This window comes from Gilbertella persicaria (genome assembly GCF_025201335.1).
Source record: "Gilbertella persicaria strain CBS 190.32 chromosome Unknown B0P05scaffold_35, whole genome shotgun sequence".
NCBI lineage: Eukaryota > Fungi > Mucoromycota > Mucoromycetes > Mucorales > Choanephoraceae > Gilbertella > Gilbertella persicaria.
This window is the reverse complement of record NW_026251996.1, coordinates 37191-53913: the sequence shown is the minus strand read 5'-3', so window position 1 is coordinate 53913 and position 16723 is coordinate 37191. Positions and strand designations below refer to the sequence as shown.

Sequence of the window (16723 nt, the reverse complement as noted above, 5' to 3'; positions counted from 1 at the left end):
CGTTTGCGGCTTGAACCTTCTCTTATTTGGGTTATACTTGGCTGGTAAGTTATACTCCACTTCTATTGATTGCTTTTTATCTTCTTTCTCCATTTGCACGACAAAGCTGACATTGATTATATGTGAGTTTATAGAAGAAATGAAGCAGATATTCTAGAAGTAAGATAACCGATTAAACACTTATTACACACGAGCACCAAGGAAAGACTGTAAAGAACCTACTTCGAATGTAATAGCACCAGATTTTCAGGTAATCTCCTTCAAAAATATCTTTTTCAGAAAAGTTCGATCATTTTATTAGGTTTTGCTCATTCAGCTTTTATACAATTCAACGGAATTAGATAGTAGAGATATAATGTACTAAGATACAACGATAAGAACATAGATAGGTACAGACAGATAACGGGTAAAAAAGGAAGTAAAGATAATAAAGGTCTTGATTTGCTTGCATAAGAAAGAGTATAAGAAAATTATGGGAATTATCACTGTTGAGAAAATACATAACCTGTATGAAATGAGAGATGGCTTATTGTTGTATACACAGCATTATTCATCCCTTCTTACACTAGTTATGCCTTAAAAGAGCAAGTATTAATATCGTGTATAAATATATCTTTCAATCACAGTTTTATCCGCAGCTTCGATGGATGTCTTCTATCTTAGTTTAAACATGTTAAAGATCAGACCATCACATAATCACAAATTGACATCTGCATCAATACCAATGGTAGACGAGGTCTGTGCCCTGATCATGTACCCTGTTCTTGTGTACCTTAATCCACTCAACCGATTAGCTAGTGTATACACACTCAGTCCCAAATCAAGGATAATCAATTATCATACAAACAGTATAAATACAATACAAAATATAACCTTTAATAAAGCAGACTTCTTTTGGCCGTTTTGGTTCTAATCGATTTATTGATTTGACCATTTTATTAGTGATTATATCACACTTATTGTTTTGCTTGCTAGTATTCTTGTTGGTCCTTAGATCCACATGTTCACCACGAACGCACCAGAATCATCACCAACACCTGTTACAACACCCAGAACAAGAACAGCCATTACTCAGAGGGTGCTTCACCACTTTACTACGTACACCCAGAGTATAGAAACGGCACGGACACAAACAAACCCGGATCGGAATAGCTGCTTACGTCACCACTTTCTTAATATTTTCGAGTCAGACAGCAGGAACATTCAACTTCTCAAAAGTGTCACGGTATAATGTTGAGTATTCAGTCCTAGTTGAGGGTGTTCTTTATTGTAGTTTTGGTGTTATCAGATCAAACGCGGATCAACAAAAAGGAGCCTATTTACAGAATGTAAACGGTCATGATTTCATCAAAAGATTTTCACTTACAAATCCAGTACAACAAATGATAATAGTAGTAAAAAATATAGATGACAGATACAAGAATTAAAATATAACTAAAGTATAGACATGTTAACCAATGCTTCAAATTCTTCTCCAGATAACTACCAAGTGTGTTCTACCAAAGAGCAACCAGTTATATGAGACAGTTAAGCCAAATGTTTTCCAACTTCCAGACAATAGTTTCTTTTTAACTTCTTTCCTTCCTTTCAAGTACAGACAGACAGATTCGATCTTCAGACTAAGATATACCAGAATGCTTCTTACTTGAGGAAATGTCAAATATAGATTTACGAGTCGAGATTTCTTTGAAAGACCAAATTCAGGACAATCTCTTCCAATGTTAGATCAGATGTTTTTGATGTTAAGATCTTTTAAGATGTTTCAAGATTATCCCTTTTTCGTATGATTTTGTTATTTAAAATATCATTCGATAAAAATTGAATTGATCAAAATGATTGATTTGAGAAGATTTGCGATTGTGAGGTGATTTTTTTCGCTTAAATGTAAACATTTGTGAAACTTCTTTGGTGTTGTGGTGATCTGAGCACTTTCAATACAAAATATAGTAAATAATCTTTCATCATATAAATGAATAATCACTTATAGCACTATACATTATAAATATAAAGTAAGCACTGTATAATGACAGTAAATAACGGTAACTGGGATAATATGAATATTTACAAATAAAGAAACCATAATTGTACCTTTTAGGTAACAAGGAGAATTAAAGGAGAATCTACATAGTCAACTCCCAGGCACAAGCTGTCAAAGCGTTAAGTAATCAATAATCAATAATCACAATTAGTCAATAAATCAGGTAGTATAAAAGACAACCTGGAAAAGATATATTTTAGACAACAATCAATTTATTTTTGTAATAAAGAAGTACTGAACAGTCTCACTGTATTTCTTTGTTTCTTTCTATCTTCTATTATATCTTCATTCACAACCCAAACATCACAGGTGTTCAGGTTGCTTTCCATTTTTAGAAATGGTATGGGTTGCTTCAAGCGACTTTGAGTGATTATATTTTGGCAGTAGAAATTGTTTTTAAGCAACGATCCAATCAAAGTAGTTGCAACGTCATCCAAAAAATTTTTGAAATCAAACTTCGACACTCAATTGTTAACTTCACAAAAGAAAGGTGCGGGTATAGCTCAGGTTAAAGATTATATTTTATTATTAAACAATTATATGGGCTACTCTATGGAGCATAATGCCAAATTGTATGAGCAGTTTTCAAAAAAAGAGAAAAAGGAGAGAGCGAAAAAACCTGACAGAAAACAGAAAACAGGAAAAAAAGTAGAGAAAAAAGAAACAGAGACAGAAAGAGTATTGTATTGATGCATGATTCCAAAGGCATGACCAACGGTTGGGAACTTTGATAATCACTTACCACCGTGGCAGCGCAGAGGAAAGACATGACAAAAATAGTTCGTCTATGACGAGACCAGAGGAGGGAGCCAACGATCACCAGGATCTTGATCAGGGCGAATTGCTGCAAGAGGATGCACAAGTACATCAATTGCATAAAGCAATTGTAGCAAAGCTGACCAAAAAGGAGGAGGACCAGAGGAAGCCTTTGTTGGCAGCTGATTTAGAGCATAATCCAGACGATGAACACCAGCAGGAGCAATAAGTAGTGCATCCCATAATGCTGGGTCAAGTGCTGAACAGGTAATAAAGTGCTCACGAGAGACAAAAGCACCAGAGAGACAAGGACATTCTTCACGCATGTTTGCAAAACGACCAAGACGCCAACGCACCAAGCGACTACGAGAAGTACGAAGCATGGGCAGGTAAAGAATAGGATCCGGCTTAGACGTACAAGGACGACAAGCACGGAGAAGGACGGAACGACCACGAGCCGCATGTCGCACCATTTGGCGGTCAAATTGGCTCTGCCATTGTCGTCTAAAGTGAGTACGAAGTTCAGCATTAGAGACGGGCTGTGGGTCCGGTAGTGAACGGTACAAGACATTCTGTTGAAGAAGCTTGACCAGGCGAGGGTACCGTAGTTGATCACGCAAAAGCACTATCAAGCAGTCATCAGGGAGGTATTGTACACGCAAAGCGAATTTGGTGACAAGGATGTTGTACCTATGGTTCATGGCAGGAAGACAGGTGAGGTGTTTTGCAACTTGAAACCAAGAGCCACCAACAAACATACGGACCAGGCGATTCTGCAGATCATCTAGGTGTGTCATGTCTGCCGAAGCAAGACGGGATATAGCCAAACCATACTCTATCTTGGGACGAATAAAGCAGGCATACAGCCGAGAGGACAAAAGAAGTGAGAAACCATTGCGGTGAACACCGACAGAGGTTAGCAGAGCCATGGTCTTGATGGCCTTAGCAGATCTCAAAGAGATGATGCCAGGTCCATGGATGCCTTTTTCTCGAAAGGGTACACCAAGATAGATGAACTCGTCCACGAGGGGCAGAGATTCGCCATACAATGTCAATCGAGGGCCATCACAAGGTGAGTTTAGAACTGCACACTTGGCCGGACTCCAACGATATCCAAGGGAGCAAGAATGCTCAGCAGCAAGGTTCAACATATGCTGGACTTGACTACGAGAGCCGAAGATCGCAACATCATCCGCAAAAAGAAGACAATTCAGAGGAATTACATCAGACATACCAGGAGGACATACCAAAGTAGTACCAGCCGTAGCAGCAGAACGAAGGAGAGAAGGAAGAGAGTTGATGTACAAAGAGTACAAGTGCGGAGAGGAACAGAACCTTGCAGAACACCCGTGACAGGCTGAAAGGGAGTAGAAGAGTGGTTGGCTATCAGCACAGACACTTGTACGTCGTCAAACAAGTTGACTAGTAAAGCAAGCACAGGCCGAGGTAGAGAAGAGCGAGCCAGTACATCCCAGATGACACGTCTGTCGACAGTATCATAAGCAGCCTTGATGTCAAGAAAAGCAACAACAGGACGGCGATGGTTGGTTAGAAAGTAATCATGCATCAAGTCATGCAAGCATAGAGCTTGATCCAGAGGACTACGTTGAGGACGGAAACCACCTTGCGCAATGTCCAGTGTAGGCGAGTGCTCATGAAGATAATCAGCTATTGTAAACTCAAAGAGCTTACGCATGACTGATGTCAACGAAATCGGTCGATAGTTGGACGGATCAGAGGGACTACCTTTTTTGTGTATCGGGTATACATTAGCAAGACGCCAGAGAGAAGGAGTATAAGCCCATTGATAACACAAAGAGAACAGGAGAGTGTCAAAGTTATATCCTTCTAGTATGTTTACCTTTGATATAAAATAGAACAATTAAAATTAAAACAAAGGAAGATAGCAGACTGTAAAAACTATCAATGACACACTAGAAAAAATATAATTTAAAAATATAATGTATAGGCACTAGTAAGCTTCAAAGACAGAATTTGAAGGAAGTAATGAGCAACAAGATTTTTTGTAATTTATCAGAAAGAAAACTCTCTCTTTTTTTTTATTTTGAGTAATCAAGTACCCTTTTTAACTTTCAACGAACACCAATGATATAAATAACAATAGTGATTTCAACAAGAATTTAGATCTACATCTAACTATACGGACTATGAGAGTGACACAATGTGAACAGTCAACTAATTCAGCCTTGATAACTTATCAATTCGTAAGAATATCAAAGTACGGCCTTTCTTGAGTTAATCGCCTTTCCAAATAAACTTTTCTTGAGGGAACACAGGTTTGACAACAGAACAATAGACTATACAGCCATTAACAACAGAGCAATCGTGACACCAAAGATAAACAATTTGAAATAGTAATCACGAAGAACACCAAAGATAGAATACATAAATAAATAAACGAATAAGATAAAATAAAGTAAAAGAAGTAAAGAAAATAAATAAAACAAGCAAAAATAAAGAAAGAATCAAATGAAGGGATAATAAAAACAATTAAAGTAATCAAAGAATACTTGTAAAGAGCGAAAATACAATCTGTCAATCAAATTTCATACCCAGAGCATCTTTTCTTGAATTTCCCCAGAACGTCTCGCGAAACTTACAATACTTGTGATTGGTCGAATCACTAAAGCACTTCGATTGGCTCAAACTTGTAACCGCCATAACTCTACCAGTTCTGACCCGATTCTTACCAACGTTATACCAAACGACAGCTACTTCATTCCTTGATAGACCAACACCTTCAAAAAGACAAGTTACATATACAGATCAAGAGCTATTCAACAAAATAGAGTACCCAAAAGCAACAACAAACAAATTAGACACACGTCAAGATGTCGTCTTTGTAGATAGATCCAATAAGTAGCAAAGCCAATGAAACTTGTAAAGTATAACCAGAGATACGTATAATAAGTTGTAGAGCTAAACTTACTATAGAGTGTAACTAATACTTAATATTTGTGTTGAAAGATGATGTTTATTTCATTGAGTGCAACTTATATTTATACTATCTATAATGTCTGAGTTGTGACTCAAGTGGAAGCTTCTAGTATTTGAAGTCGTAACCATATAAGGGAAATGCCAGATATGGTAATGATAATCAGATAAACATCTGACTAATAATTTCCAGAACCTTCGAGCACCTGCTGGTGTCTTCTGGCCGCTTTCTTCACATTGGGCTTAAACCTAAGTTTGGGTACGACAAAGATGTCGTTTAACAGGAGTACAGGTAGTAGCTCTAGTTAAGACTTTAGAGGATATATAATAAAGGACTGTCACTAAATAGGAAGTATTTAGGAAGTGGAAAAGATGTCTTTATTCAAATGGAATTAATTTCATACTTAAATCAAATCTAATTTCCTGTCCGGACCGGCCATCTTCCTTCTCTTTCTGTCTCCAGGCTTTGGTATCGTAGGAGTGAACTTACGCTTCTTATTCTTATTCCAGTTACGTGAGGACTCAGGCACTTCAATATCATCGGGCATGACAAAGATGTCGCGGATAATAGCGTTTCTGAACAAAGACAGCCAATCGAGGTTGAATATAACCTTCCGCATATGTATAAACCAAACAAGAAAAGGTTTAAACCTCAGATAACCAACAATAGAAGAAAGAAGTCAAAGCTGAACTTGATTCGTATTGTTGTGAACATATATGAATTCATATGCATAGATCAATAAATGATGATCATGGCAAAAAACCAGATCACATCTATGGCAATTGCAATGGATCTATAGTCACTGACATTCACTCATTCTACTAGAAGTACTACATCATCTTCATAGTCAGAGATTATGAACCTAGTGACTCTGTTATTATTAATGGCCCTCATAAAGTGATAGTTAGAGCTGACAAATACATTAGCATTGGCATTTGACAAATATGTAATAGTTTATTCAGGTTCAGGTCAGATCATGTACTATTGGCTGAGCTGACAACTTCCTCTAAAGGCATTTCTCTTAATTGCTCCTGATCTAACAAATAAATCCGTAGTCAAGAAGCTAACCCAAAACAATAGTTTGACCGAGAAGAAAAAGTATAAATACCTCAACATTTTATAGCAATTGAAAGATAACATTTCTTGGAGAAATAAAAACCTATACAAGTTCTAACGGACTTTCTCTGTGTTCTTACCTTTTCTCTTATTGAATATCTACTCTCTCTTCATCTCACAACACGTATAAGGAAATTGCCTTTAGCGAAAGCCAAGCTGTTGTCGTATTCGTCAAGAAGCAAGGATCAATCAACATGAAGTATATAATTACTTCCTTCTTTATTCGATTTAGAATACATATTTTAGTATGAATAGAAAAGATATAAATACTGTGTTGTTGATAGATGTAAGTTCTTTATCTTAAGACTTACTTTATCAAAACACAGGTAATATAAAAATATAAAAAATAATAAAAGATCTTAAGACTTACTTTATCAAAACACAGACGTCACTGCCTTCTAGAATGTTTTCCCAGTAGTATCATTGGCTAGAAAATATTCTATCGTCACCTGACCTGTACTATTGGATACAAACCTTAAGAAAATATTAACTTGACAAGCATGACAATGCTTTATCCCTCCTGTATCACTATGGCGAATTGGTTGTTTGACTTTACTAATATTGTTCGCAAAACAAACAAGAAAAAGTAACTTTTTTGCCAATGTTGTTCGAAATGTCAACAACTTTTATTTTATTTCTCTAGGAAGCAAGTCATATCATTCAAAACCATTGATTTTTTTGTTTGTGATGAACAAAGTTATTCGTTTTGTCAACAATAAAAGTTACGAAGCGACAAGTACTGCGACAATGATAGTAGCTTCATGAGCAAGAAGAATCCTTTATTTTTTTTTTACAAGTACAATAATACTAATAATGTTTCTTATTAAAGACAAAAAAAAACAAAAGGTTTGCATAATGCAATACGTTGATGCACTCCTAAGAGTTTGACATGAGACTCATCTAAAAAGAGTATATTGAGTTATGTAGAATATTTAATAATTGTTTAGGTTTTTCTAACAAAAATAACTTTTTTGTTTTTCTTGCAATTGTCTTTCTGTCTGTGATGATCTGAACATTAAATAAGTCTTCATTTACATACTAAAATACATCATAATCAATTTACATCAGAAATAGACATAAAAGAACCTCTTGTACTGAATAAGACAATGGATCTTTTAATAGATCAAGACTTATAACCGAAATCCATAATTTACATTATTTAATTAATTTAAAGTAGTCTATGATAATAGAGACTCAGTCATTTGCATGAACTCTACTACTACTTACTCCGACATCTCTTCATGTATAAATATGCTAGAATAATTTATAATCAAAAAGAACAACAATAGAATTGTATAAAACAGTCTCAAAGTATCTACCTTTGTCTCTATATCATCTTATTATATAACTCTCTATTATCAAAACATCACACTGTCTTACAAATATGAACCAAACGACTATTTACAAAATCACTCAAATGCAAGAACAAGTTTCCCAACTCGAACAAAAAATCGAATCACAGACTTAAATACTTAAGGGATTGATGCATCTATCAGCACTTTCTTTTGCTCAAAGTGATAATAATGAGATCAACAGTGAAGTTCTTGAAGCAGCTCAATAAAGTAAAAAACAAGCTATTTCTCTAAAATATGTATAAACTTTTATTTTTTTGGAAAATGCAGCAAGAGAAGGCGGTATTGCCAAATCTCTTAATCCAAACTTGATAGGCTTCCGAGACATTCCTAGAGTACTTGAGGAAGCAACAAAAGCATTTGGCTCTCACGGAAAACATAGATATGTTACGCCACGGTTGCGTTTGCTTGCCCTGGTCAACTTATTTAAGAAAGAAAGAAATATCACTGATCTTTTAATTGATGACAAAGCGAATGAGAATGACTACGGGATCCTCAGAGCAATCGCAAAAAATACCCACGATGTAATGGAGTTAGAGTTGCTGAAAGCTTTGAAGAAGAATGACAAAGCAACTGTGTTGCCTTTATGGTCTGAAGTGCCTTCTGCTCTAATCGCAAAATACACATTTAAGCTTGAAAGCAATGCAGCTACTCATGGCGTTCCTCTTGAAAGATGTCAGCATTCCTGGGCAGCCGGTCTATTGCTCTTCGAAACACAAAAGCACAGAAGTAATAGAGCAAGAAATAAGGCTTCTGTTGTTGAAAGAGAGAATAACTCTAGGATCAGGTATAATAAACGCAAAACATGCATTCAATGAAACTTTAAAATGCCTAACAAGAATCAAAACTATACAGTAAAAAACAAGTTAGTGTTGAATCTCTTCAAAGTGAAAAGCCGTCTTTGGAGTACGCAAACCTATATTGTGGTGATAAATTTGAGGATTCTGAAGATGACATCTTTTCGGAATGGAAAACAACTGTCGTCCTTGTTCTCCTTCTCCACCTCTTCCCTCTTCTCAACCTAAGAAAAGGGGCAAACGCAATGAAGACAAAAGCCAATCAGCCAAGTCTAAGCGTACAAGAAGAAGTACCAAAAAATAGTCACGACCTTAAATAATAAAACAATTTTTTCCATCACCTTCTCTTAAAACGTTTGTATTATAGATAAAGTCCACAGCTCCTGAATTCAACCTACATCCAGAAGCTTAAACTCTCTGAAACCTTATGATTGCATAACATCGACTCATGGGCTTACTCATCTTAAGAAGCACTATGGCAGAAAAGTTAGTTACAATATGTACAATTTTTGTTCGCAAAATTACCAATTTCTACAGCAAAATGGTTGTTTGAGAAATAGCTGGCATCAATTTCTCGACGTACAAAGTTGTTCGAAATGTTACCAAATTATTTGTACGCTTTTCAAACAACTTTAGTAACAAAACAACTAAATTCATTGTTCGCTTTTCGAACAATACTAGCAACAAAGCAGCAATAACTTGCTTACTTTTGGAACAACTTTGGCTACAAAACAACCAAGTTTTTGGTGCTTTAGTTACCAACATTGTTCGTAATGTCACTTATTGTTTTAGGATTACTAGAAATTAGACGCTTATTATAAATGGAAAAAAACGATACTTTTATTGAGAAATAGTAAAAGAAAAGGAGCACTACTTGAATCTAATAAAAACAAAAATATAAAAGCGAGGCAAGAGTGTTAAATGAGCAATTCGCTTTGTCATTCGGAATTGAGACAACACCGATAGACACAGAAAATAATTTGTATGTAGTATATGGCTTTTTTAAATGTAAAGAATGTAATTATGATATGAAATTATATGTTAAAGAAAAGTTATTTAAATGCAAAAATTATAAATGTAGAAAAGCTATTTCGCCATTTAAAGGAACAATTTTTAGTAAATTGAAGTTACCAATAAATATACAAGTACATTTGTTATATGAATTTTTTAAAAAAACTCCTTCAACTATTTTATCATCAAGTTTAGAAATAGATAGAAAAACAATTACGAAATACAATAGATTATTTAGAAATTATTTGAAAGATAAACAAATATATAATAAAAATAGAAAGATTGGAGGTAGGAATGAGATACTAGAAATAGATGAGTCTAAAATAGCAAAAAGAAAGTATAACAAAGGACATAAAGTAGAAGGTGTATGGGTTATTGGTGGTATACAAAGAAGCAGATTAAAAAATAAAATTAAAAATGAAAATAAGAAAATGTTTCTTTTACCTATAGAAGAACGAAATATTGAGAATATAAATGAGATTATTAAAAAATATGTTAAAAAAGGAACTACTATATATACTGGCTGTTAAAAAGGTTACAATAACTTGAAAAAAATTGGATATAAGCATAAAACTGTAAATCATAAGAAGTATTTTAAAGACCCTGAAACTAATGTTCATACAAATACCATTGAAGGTACATGGAATGGTTTAAAACAAAGTATGCCTCCTAGAAATAGAAATAAAAGAAATATAGTATTACATCTTAAAGAATATCAATGGAGAAAAAAAAATAAAGAATATAATATATGTAAACAATTTCTCAAAGATTAATTATAAAATTGAATTTTAATAATATGGAAAATAGATACATCAACCATTTAACAAAATGGAAAACTTTGAAGAATTAATAGAAAAGGATTGTTTTTTAAAAAATATAAAAAGATGTTATATTATCAAAATAATAGAAAGCTTTAATGTAGAAAAATTACATATAGTGTACAATAATGACATAAAGTCATTTGAAATAAAATTTATGAAAGATAATATTCCCTATTTCTTTAAGTATAAAGTTAAAAGAAGAAGAAATAACTCTGTATCAAGAAAAAATAAATAAGTAAGAAATTTGTTGTATACACAGCATTATTCATCCCTTCTTACACTAGTTATGCCTTAAAAGAGCAAGTATTAATATCATGTATAAATATATCTTTCAATCACAGTTTTATCCGCAGCTTCGATGGATGTCTTCTATCTTAGTTTAAACATGTTAAAGATTAGACCATCACATAATCACAAATTGACATCTGCATCAATACCAATGGTAGACTAGGTCTGTGCCCTGATCATGTTCCCAGTTCTTGTGTACCTTAATCCACTCAACTGATTAGCTAGTGTATACACACTCAGTCCCAAATTAAGGATAATCAATTATCATACAAACAGTATAAATACAATACAAAATATAACCTTTAATAAAGAAGACTTCTTTTGGCCGTTTTGGTTCTAATCGACTTATTGATTTGACCATTTTATTAGTGATTATATCACAAAATTTAGACATTAATACTAACATAAATTCTGAAAAATCAAATTGTTTTAATGAACATTCCAATGAAAGTACTTTATACAAAAGTAATTGCTCAAAAAATAATAGTAAAAAAAATCAAGATAATAATGAATTATATATGGAAAATAATAACTTTTTTAAATGCAAAAATAAAAATTGTATTTTTGAAGTAGATAGAAAGGATAGTTATTGTAGAATATATGTTAATTATGTTCGAAATTGTGTGAAATGCAATAATGAATTTGCTGATGAAATAACTATAGTAGATATATGTGATAATTGTGATGATACAGATATAATTGAATATAATATTGATGGAAATGAATCAGAATTTGACGAACTAGTGACTTCTAGTGATGAAACGGGATGTGAAGATATATCTGATAAAAAGGTAGAAAAAGTTAAAACAAACAATATTCCAAATAATATTAATAACCTAAATTATTCAAGAGATATACTTAAAAAAGAAATTATAAATAATTATGAAAAACTTTTTGAGCATTTATTGGTTTATGTTAAACTAGTAGGTAAAATAAATAACATTTTAAAAAAAAATAATCCTAAAAAAGCTTTTTTAGAATTAAATAAAATATCAAATGAAATAGAAAAATTAAAAAACTCTCCAGAAGAACTTGAAAAAATAAACGATGATGTTATAGCATTAACAAATCAATTGTAAATAAAATAATGAATCATTTTTGTTAAGGTAGATAAAAAACTTCTTAGTATTGTTTCAAACGGATAATAAATATGTCAGTTATCTTCCTCATTACCCGTCAATTCCTTTAGAAGGGCATTCTTTTTTGAGAAAAAAAAAGTTAGTTTTGAGTATATTGAAGGTGTGTAATAACATATCAGACTTACTATAAATCAAGAGACAGCAAGAACTTGTTTTGGAATCTAGAAAAAAAAAGGCGCTATGTTAGCTTTCAAGTAGCAAAAATAGATTAAACATGCTTTGATTTTAAATGGAAGCAGACTAATCTCATCTAAACATATAGAACAAACAAACTAATTGAATTAGAACAAGGCAATGTCAAAACTCTTTTCCAAAACAACACTCACCAGTACCGGGACCAGGCGATGTGACATTCCATGTCAAAACTTGGAACAAAAAGAAACAAGTAGCTCTTATATGTTTACTTACACTCTAACTCTGGTTTCGACTTTTGTTTTTTATCTATATAAAGGCCCAGTAGTATATCAATTTTTGTCTATGGTTATGTTAGAGAAAAAGAAACTACTGCGGAAAATGCGTTCTTCCATACCAATCAAAGAGGAGCGCAGCAATTCTTCAGATTGTTAAAAAAGCGCTGGAAGTACTGTCTAATTCTTAAGATGAGTAAGCCCATGAGTCGATGTTATGCAATCATAAGGTTTCAGAGAGTTTAAGCTTCTGGATGTAGGTTGAATTTAGGAGCTGTGGACTTTATCTATAATATAAACGTTTCAAGAGAAGGTGATGGAAAAAAAATTGTTTTATTATTTAAGGTCATGACTATTTTTTGTTACTTCCTGTACACTTAGACTTAGCTGGTTGGCTTTTGTCTTCATTGCGTTTGCCCCTTTCCTTAGGTTGAGAAGAGGGAAGAGGTGGAGAAGGAGAACAAGGACGACAGTTGTTTTCCATTCCGAAAAAATGTCATCTTCAGAATCCTCAAATTTATCACCACAATATAGGTTTGCGTACTCCAAAGACGGCTTTTCACTTTGAAGAGATTCAACACTAACTTGTTTTTTACTGTATAGTTTTGATTCTTGTTAGGCATTTTAAAGTTTCATTGAATGCATGTTTTGCGTTTATTATACCTGATCCTAGAGTTATTCTCTCTTTCAACAACAGAAGCCTTATTTCTTGCTCTATTACTTCTGTGCTTTTGTGTTTCGAAGAGCAATAGACCGGCTGCCCAGGAATGCTGACATCTTTGAAGAGGAACGCCATGAGTAGCTGCATTGCTTTCAAGCTTAAATGTGTATTTTGCGATTAGAGCAGAAGGCACTTCAGACCATAAAGGCAACACAGCTACTTTGTCATTCTTCTTCAAAGCTTTCAGCAGCTCTAACTCCATTTCATCGTGGGTATTTTTTGCGATTGTTCTGAGGATCCCGTAGTCATTCTCATTCACTTTATCATCAATTAAGAGATCAGTCATATTTCTTTCTTTCTTGAGTAAGTTGATCAGGGCAAGCAAACGCAACCGTGGCGTATCATATCTATGTTTTCGATGAGAGCCAAATGCTTTTGTTGCTTCCTCAGGTACTCTAGGAATGTCTCGGAAGCCTATCAAGTTTAGATTAAGAGAATTGACAATACCGCCTTCTCTTGCTGCATTTTTTAGGAAGAAATAAAAGTTTATACATATCTTAGAGAAATAGCTTGTTTTTTACCTTATTGAGCTGCTTCAAGAACTTCACTGTTGATCTCATTATTATCACTTTGGGCAAAAGAGGGTGCTAATAAATGCATCAATCCCTCGAGTATTTGAGTCTATGATTCGATTTTTTGTTCGAGTTGGGAAACTTGTAGTTGCATTTGAGTGATTTTGTAAATAGTCGTTTGGTTCATATCTGTAAGACAGAAAGACAATTGCAAGAAAAACCAAAAAGCTATTTTTTGTTAAAAAAAACCTAAACAATTACTAAATATTCAACATAACTCAATATACTCTTTTTAGATGAGTCTCATGTCAAACTCTTAGGAGTGCATCAACGTATTGCATTGTGCAAACCTTTTTCTTTGTTTTTAATAAGAAACATTACTAGTATTATTGTACTTGTAAAAAAAAAACAAAGAATTCTTCTTGCTCATAAAGCTACTATGATTGTCGCAGTACTTGTCGCCTCATAACTTTTATTGTTGACAAAACGAACAAGTTTGTTCCCCATAAACAAGAAAATCAATGATTTTGAATGATATGACTCGCTTTTTAGAGAAATAAAATTAAAGTTGTTGACATTTCGAGCAACATTGGCAAAAAAGTTACTTTTTCTTGTTTGTTTTGCGAACAATATTAGTAAAGTCAAACAACTAGTCCGCCATAGTGGAAGGGGTGCTTATTGACCTTTTACAGGTTACGAGGCTATTACTCAAGAATCAATAAATCTCCCGTTTAAGACATACGTACCGCTTTGAACCCCGCATTGAGGTTTGGATTTCGGACTACAGCTGGTTGGGAAGAATATGATGCAAGAGCAGAAAGACAGTTAGAAAGGTGTGAGATGATACTTTCAAGTCAATTATCGGTGATAAATCCACAAGAGAAAGGCAACAAGAAGGCTTACATCGCAATGAGAACGTCGACGCAATTTTCTTGAGTGTAGGTTGGAAGCTGGAGAATATTGAGACGGTCAACGCTCCTGATGAGTTAAAAGAATACGTTGATGGGCTTAGAAAAAGTAAATGAAAAGCAGAGCCTAGATTCTGGAAGTTGCAGTCGCTTCCTCGGCCACAATTTTACAATTTAAGTAAAGTCGTAAAAGATTATCTGGCTGTGCCTTGTATGAGTGTGAGTTGTGTGAGTGTTTTAAATAAATGGAGCCAGCTAATCACGGAGCAAAGAAGCCGCTTATCACTCAAGCATGTCAAGAAAATGATGCTGGTCTTTTACTGGTCAGAACAGTTGTAGTAATCTTTGTTTTTTCCACGTTTCTCTATATCTTTATCTTTTCTTGTTCATCTTTTTTTAGTGCTTTACGATTCTATAAGCTCATTTGCTGTACCTGTATTCTCTAATGAAGACAGTGAATGGGAGGCATACAGTATTTTCGGAAAGTATTCGTGCACTAATAATTTTTCGTTTCGTGCAATAAAAATAAATAAATTGTGCGGACTTGGAAAACAATTTCGAGCAAAAAAATTAAAGTCATGGTGCAAAAGTAGAAAAAAGTTGGGTCAGAAATAGTTTTTATTTAGTGCAATTTTATATTCTACGTAGTTGAAAATGAGTAACTTTGTTTATGAAGATGGAAACGGAAACCTAACAAATGAGAATGAAGAAGAGCATCTTGAGTTTGCAATGGAAGTGGATGACGAAGCTTACCCCTTAGGAGATGTTACAGATTTCGCAATGTACACTGATCTCAAGCCTCCTGAAAAAGCAGCCAAAGATGTTGTTATGAAGACTGAAAGCAACACCACAAACCCTATTGCGGGAGATGTTGGTGGGATTTCTAAGAAGACCTATCGGAAGTACAAACCTGAGGACAAGAGTAACTTCTTTCACTTAGTGTATGAAAAGAATATGAGTGTCCGAGGTGCTGCTAAACAGCTTGGTATACCACCAACGACAGCACAAACATGGTTCAAGCAAGGAGAGGCGAGCTTGGAAAAGGACAGTGAGGTCGCTATGGAAAGGACTGTAGATGGTAAGCGGAAGCTTGGAAGACCTGCAATCCTCAATGATGCTCATAAGGAGTGTCTGATTGAAGCTATTGATGAAAGGCCTGAAATGGTCTTGGAAGAGATGATGGAGTGTCTTACGAGTAGCTTTGAGGATCTGAAGATTTCAAAGACTGCTTTGTATGAGTTTGTCACTACAAAGTGCAATCTCAGCTTCAAGCGAGCAAAGCTTTATTCAGTTGAGCGAAATTCTCCTGAGAAAATTGAAGCTAGATATCAATGGGTGAAACACTGGGAAGAGACTGACATGGATTATATGAGCAACTGCGTTTTTATTGATGAATCTGCATTCCATATCAACTTGAAGCGCTCTTATGGTTGGTCTAAAAAAGGTGATCCGGCCATTGTCACAGTCCCCAAGACAAGGGCAAAGACCACGACTATTCTTGGTGCTATATCTGCTCACGGTGTTGTCAATATCAAGATCAAACAGCCCAAGGTAGCGGAGCCCGCAAAGAAAAGAAAGTTGACAGGAAAAAACTCAGCTGTCGCAAACAAGGACAAAGGAGGAACAGTGACTGGCCATTACTTTAACTTTATTGCTAATACCTTGGATATTTTGGATCGTCACGAGATCTTCAAGGATAGCTATATAGTCATGGATAATGCGCCTATCCATACGCACCAAGACATAAGAAAGTATATAGAAAGCAGAGGATATGGCTGCGTCTACCTTCCTCCATATTCACCAACCCTTAATCCTATTGAAGAATTTTGGGCTGTTTGCAAGAGCAAGGTCAAAAGAGAGAAACTTTTGAAAGAGGAAACACTCACCTCCAGAATAACAGA

At 34.4% G+C, this 16723-nt stretch overlaps 2 protein-coding genes across 2 annotated transcripts; one reads left to right on the top strand and one right to left on the bottom strand.

Moving 5' to 3' along the window:
- Window positions 1–10025: 10025 nt before the first annotated feature.
- Window positions 10026–12076, top strand: B0P05DRAFT_448479 (uncharacterized protein; the record flags this gene model as incomplete). The annotated part of the gene is made up of 9 exons (XM_051573849.1): window positions 10026–10066; window positions 10304–10314; window positions 10354–10407; window positions 10561–10662; window positions 10934–10962; window positions 11039–11082; window positions 11602–11621; window positions 11829–11926; window positions 12035–12076. Coding segments are annotated over 9 exons (441 nt in total), but the record flags the coding sequence as incomplete, so codon positions are not given.
- Window positions 12077–13313: 1237 nt separating this feature from the next.
- Window positions 13314–13688, bottom strand: B0P05DRAFT_573596 (uncharacterized protein; the record flags this gene model as incomplete). The annotated part of the gene is made up of 1 exon (XM_051581520.1): window positions 13314–13688. The coding sequence occupies one exon, from the start codon at window positions 13686–13688 to the stop codon at window positions 13314–13316; it is 375 nt and encodes a 124-aa protein (XP_051432392.1).
- Window positions 13689–16723: the final 3035 nt, after the last annotated feature.